This window comes from Tupaia chinensis, unplaced genomic scaffold (assembly GCF_000334495.1).
Source record: "Tupaia chinensis unplaced genomic scaffold, TupChi_1.0 Scaffold000447_1, whole genome shotgun sequence".
Classification (NCBI taxonomy): domain Eukaryota; kingdom Metazoa; phylum Chordata; class Mammalia; order Scandentia; family Tupaiidae; genus Tupaia; species Tupaia belangeri.
Window position 1 is genome coordinate 655,469 of NW_006159952.1, and position 5,338 is coordinate 660,806.

At 41.1% G+C, this 5,338-nt stretch overlaps 1 protein-coding gene across 1 annotated transcript in view; it reads left to right on the forward strand.

Moving 5' to 3' along the window:
• Positions 1-5,338, forward strand: part of LOC102471583 (transient receptor potential cation channel subfamily M member 6) — a 207,034-nt gene that overhangs the window by 109,316 nt on the left and 92,380 nt on the right. Inside the window, exons 19-20 of the mRNA XM_006155328.2 lie at positions 1,182-1,310; positions 3,533-3,784. Coding sequence (XP_006155390.1) covers positions 1,182-1,310; positions 3,533-3,784 — 381 coding nt within the window. The remainder of the gene's footprint in view (positions 1-1,181; positions 1,311-3,532; positions 3,785-5,338) is intronic.

Sequence of the window (5,338 nt, forward strand, 5' to 3'; positions counted from 1 at the left end):
GAGAGAAAAAGGAAGGAGAGGGGCTGGCGGCGTGCCCATCCTCTGTAAGGGGTGATTTCTCTCTTTCTGTCTCTCTGTCTTTCTGGTGAGTGCACATGCCCTATAGTAAAAACCTCTTCAAAGAAAAAAAAGACTGTGCAGTTTCATACATTTTCAGTGACAGTATAAATTGATAATGCCTTTCTGGTCAGTAACTGAGTAATATTTGTGGTAATTTTAAATGTGCATACCTAGCTATTCAACTTGTGGGAATATGTATTAAGAACATTAGATAAGATTACTAAACACTTAATTACTCTGTCTTTTTCTGTGTGTGTGTGTGTGTGTGTGTGTGGACTATGTTTTATTTCTTTAAAGAGATTAGAAATCTAGGTATAATATACATTTAGAGGGGCCAGCAGATGGCGTGGTGGTTAGGGTACTGGACTCCCACATTGCTGACCACAGATTGAGTCCCAGACCCAGTGGCTTGCTTTCTCACTTTCTTTCTCTCTCTCTCTCTTATGAATGCATATGCCCTATAGCAAATTAAAATAAATAACTAAATACAATTAAATAATTATTTAAAAAATATACAGTTAGTAATCACACACACATTTATTTAACATCTACCATGTCTCAGGCATAATTTTGAAGATACAAACACCAACACAAAGTCCTTAATTACAAAGGATTAACAAAACTTTCCTATCAATCAGAATCTTTTAATCCCAACATAAAATAGAGCTCCCAGAAGTAGAAAATGCCACAGGTCATTGTATTTGAAATGCATGTATTCTGACCCTGGTTATCTGACAGACATGGCACACTCGTCTACATTTAAAATGGAGGGAAGCCTCATGATCCCTGCTTGGCTTGCTGTGAGCCTGACGTTGTCTGTGCTGCAATGTGCAGGGAATTCTGGAAGTTCTGGTCAGTAGCCAACAGGGTGAGATCGTGTCTCCTCCCATGCAGCTGAGGACAGTGATTTTCATTCCTGTCACTAAGTCCTGGACTTGGAAACCGGGGACCCCCGTGCTTTCCTCGATAGAAGGCATTAGTCATCAGAAGGTGACCCACTTGTACTTTCATGTTGCCATGTTGAACGTCGTGCCTGTGCTTCTGCTTGGCTCCGTTTGCATCTGCTTGGCGTCCTCGTGATGATTCTCGCTGACGTCCGGGTATGTGTGTCCCCCTCACAGATGACGTACTTGGCGTTCCTCATGCTGTTCACGTACACTGTGTTGGTGGAGATGCAGCCCCAGCCCAGCGTGCAAGAATGGCTTGTTATCATTTACATCTTCACCAATGCCATGGAGAAAGTCAGGGAGGTGAGTTGTCTCTCCTGCGGTGTCTCCCACATGCCTCTGCTGCAGGTGTTCAGCTCTGGTGGTGAAAATGGGTACATCAAAGGGGGAGAGGAGACAGGAAATGCCCATTCTGATTTCCATGCAACAAAAAAGTTATATGGGCGGGGCAGGGGGGATCTCTGGTTTCAGCCCCTTATCCTTGTCAAATATTGGGTCATCGGAAATATCATGATGTATTTTTCTGTATTTTCATATACAAAAATGTGTTGTGACTTTTCAGATGACCCCATACTTTCTGCTGGTTGGTTCACTTGAGAAACAGTTATTTTTGGGAACCAGCAGTTAGCATAATGGCTATGTCGCTGGACTCCCACGTAGTCGACCGCGGTTCGCGTCCCGGACCCGGTGGCTTAAAACTCACGCTGGGCGCGTGTGCGTGCGTGCCCAAGAGAAGGGATTGCGGTGTGACCATCCCCCCTGGGGGGTGATTTCTCGCTTTCTGTCTCTATGTCTCTCTCTGTCTGTCTGGTGATGCGCCGTATAACAAAAAACTCTTCAAAAAAAAAAAAAAAAAAAGAAACAGTTATTTTTGAAGCACATCCCCAAGTGTGTTTACCAATCAATTTGGTACCTCTGCAGTTTTTAAAAATTTTATAGCATAACTTCTATATTATCAGTTTTATCTCACAGTATGGCTCATAAATGGATACAGTTGTATAATAGATAAGCAATACATTCATAGCTTTTGAAAGACCTACTAAACATCTTGGAAAATTGAAACTGAAAATCCCTTTAGGACAGATAGTCCAAGAAGCAAAACAAAACAAAACATTTTCATTTCTAGCTTATGATAAATCACTTTTAAAGAAGAGTCAACATTGCTAAGCAGTTATAACTGCAGTCACAAGTAGTTATGACTTAGGCTGTTTTAGATGATAGGGCATTGGCGTCTCTATTTCTGCATTTACACACATTTCGTTCTGAGGGATACAAGACCAACATTACATACGAGGTAAATGTGTTTGTGGTAAGTATGCCTATATTGCCGGCCAGTAACTGTGTGGAGTTTATAGATTATAGAAAAGAATTTGGGAGAAAAATGTTATCTGGGCCAGCAGGTGGTGCAGAATTTAAGATCTGGATTCCACAGGGTCGACTGAGAAGCTCAAATCCTAGAATCAGCTGCTTGAAAACCATGCCAGGTGCATGTGCATGTGCACTAAAAATCCGTAGAGGAGAATGGAGAAGGGATTGCAGCACGGCCCCCCACCCCCCCTGTTCCCTGCCCCACCAAGGGGTGATTTCTCTTTCTTTCTTTCTTTCTCTGGCAAATGCACGTGCTCTATAGCAAAACTTAAAAAAGTTATCTGTGCTCTACTATCTATTATGCTTCAATAAAGAAAAAGTTCATCTTTCAGTTTGTCTAATATGGTGCTTTAGGGACAATTCCTTTTAAAAGTGAGCTCCAGCATAGCATTCTGGGTATTTAACAACTCACTAACTAGAGGTGGGGGGACTAGGTTTCTATCTAGTGTTGTTCATTCTACCATACTTCATGAAATGGAATTATAAGTATGCAGCTCCGTGGCACTACCTAGTTTCAAAATGTCTTGAGATTTTCTCATGTGAATTTATGATTAATGAAAGCAAGAAAAAGTACTTTTATTATTACTTTTTAACTTCTAGTTAGGTTTTCAAGTGACTGTCTAGCATGAACAGTGGCATTAAAATATGTTTATAGGATTGCGTGAATAATTCATTACTTAGGAGAGTTTAAGTCTCTAAAATCCCTGTGTGATTTAAGGTTTGACAGGACTCATGTTACTCTTTTTTTTTTTTTGAGAGGTTTTTGCTATAGGGCACGTGCACTTGCCAGACAGACAGAGAGAGACAGAGAGACAGAAAGCGAGAAATCACCCCCCAGGGGGGATGGCCATGCCGCAATCCCTTCTCCTCCATTCTCCTCTCAGGATCTTGGGCATGCATGCACACATGCCCAGTGTGAGTTTAAGCCACTGGGTCCGGGATGTAAACCGTGGTCGACTACATGGGAGTCCAGCAACATAGCCATTATGCTAACTGCTGGTCCCAGGAGTCATGTTCCTCTTAAAGAAGAAGAAGCAGTTAATGTACATGGAAAAAAAAAAAAAAAGAAGCAGTTAATGTACGTGAGAAGATAGTATTGATGGGATTCTTGGGCTGGACACCATTCTTTGAGTTTCACTCTTTCTTCCTTTTTTTAGGTTTGTATTTCAGAACCTGGGAAGTTTACGCAAAAGGTGAAGTTATGGATTAGTGAGTACTGGAACCTAATGGAAACTGTGGCTATTGGGCTGTTTTTGGTTGGTTTTGGCCTTCGGTGGGGTGACCCTCCTTTTCATACTGCGGGAAGACTGATCTACTGCTTAGACATCATATTCTGGTACTCACGGCTCCTGGACTTCTTTGCTGTGAATCAACACGCAGGTCCCTATGTCACCATGATTGCAAAAATGGTGAGTCCAGGCTGGTTTAATAGTCTAGTTTTCTTTACAATGTTCTATCCAATTTCATGGCTCACATTGCTAGTTTGAATTATGCAATTATTTATAGACCCACCAAGAGCAAGATCATTTCACTACCACTTTCCATAGAACCACAAGCTCATATTTAACGAATGTCCTTAGATAGCAATATTGGGTGTTGATCAGAATCCTCGATTTACCTTGTTGGTTAGGGCCAGATGAAGTGAGATTGAGTCAAATTTGTCTCTGAACACAGTAACTCCTGAGGGCCAGGTTTGTGTCAGGTTACCATCAATATTTTCTGTTAAAATATCATTTTTTAAAAAAAATCACTGACTTTTTCTGTTCTATCACACCCTTAAATAATGCTAATGGGCCACATGTGGTTTGAGGTACTTTGTGTATGTTAACTCATTGATTCTTCATAGCACTTTTATGAGGTAGGTTGTATTTTTATCCACATCTTACATACAGGGAAATGGAGGGTAAGTGGAGCCGTAATAAGAGTGGGCCACCTGGCTTCAGCCTGTCATCCTAACTTGCTGTCAGTTGTGTGCCAGCTTTATCCATCTGGCTTTTTGCAAAGAAACCAACCTGTAGGAAGATCAGCCCTCTAGGAAGTGCAGTACCTCAATGTCATTGTAGACTTTTCTTCTAGAATACTGACTAATGGGGAAGGGGCAAATTTTGGAGAATGGAGAACGATGCTGAAAAATGACTCCAAAGACAGAATTTTTTTCTTACTTTACACTTTTCTCTTAGACCAGAAATGTGTTCTCTGGGGTTGATGACATTGGTGCTTGTTATACAGGCTACGCTGAGATGCTGAGGCGACCAGTATATCTCAGTGACTCAGTGCAAGGTTGTATCTCCCTGATGTAAGGTTTTATGAGTGTTCAGGGGACTTATCTCTCCATTTTGACTCAGTCAGCCAGATTCCTTATGGTATAAACATGTCAATGTGTGATTTCTACTGTCTCCTATTACAGGGAATAAGAAGGATGTGGGAAGTCCAACAGCTTTTAGTTGCTTTTGTCAGGAGGTGACCCCAGTCACTATCACTCCACAGCCCATTGGCAACAGTAGGTTTCATGGCACAGCCTAATGGAAGTGAGGATAAGAAAGGCAGAGACGCTCATGGAATCCTGATAGAAATTTTAGTGACTACTAACTGACTCTGCTACAGTGAACAAATGGGTTGAGTTGTTGTGCATTTAATAATTTAATAAGTGAATTGAAACTGGTCGGACCAATTTCTTAGTCTCTAATCAGTTCCTGAAGAGAATTCTGAGAATAAGGAGCCACTGGACTAATTTGAATACATACTGTTTTACTTTTTCTGACCTAACTCCTAGTATAATTGGGGAAATGTTGGTCAAAGAACACAAAGATTAGTTAGATAGGGGAAATAAGTTTCTGAGATTACTCTCAACGTGTTTGTGTTTCATAGACCAGGCTGATTTGAAACATACTCCGTGTAGATGTAAGAGTTTAGAAAAAGCATTCAGTTATTTCTTGAACTAGGGTGTATTTGTCAATGTCCAG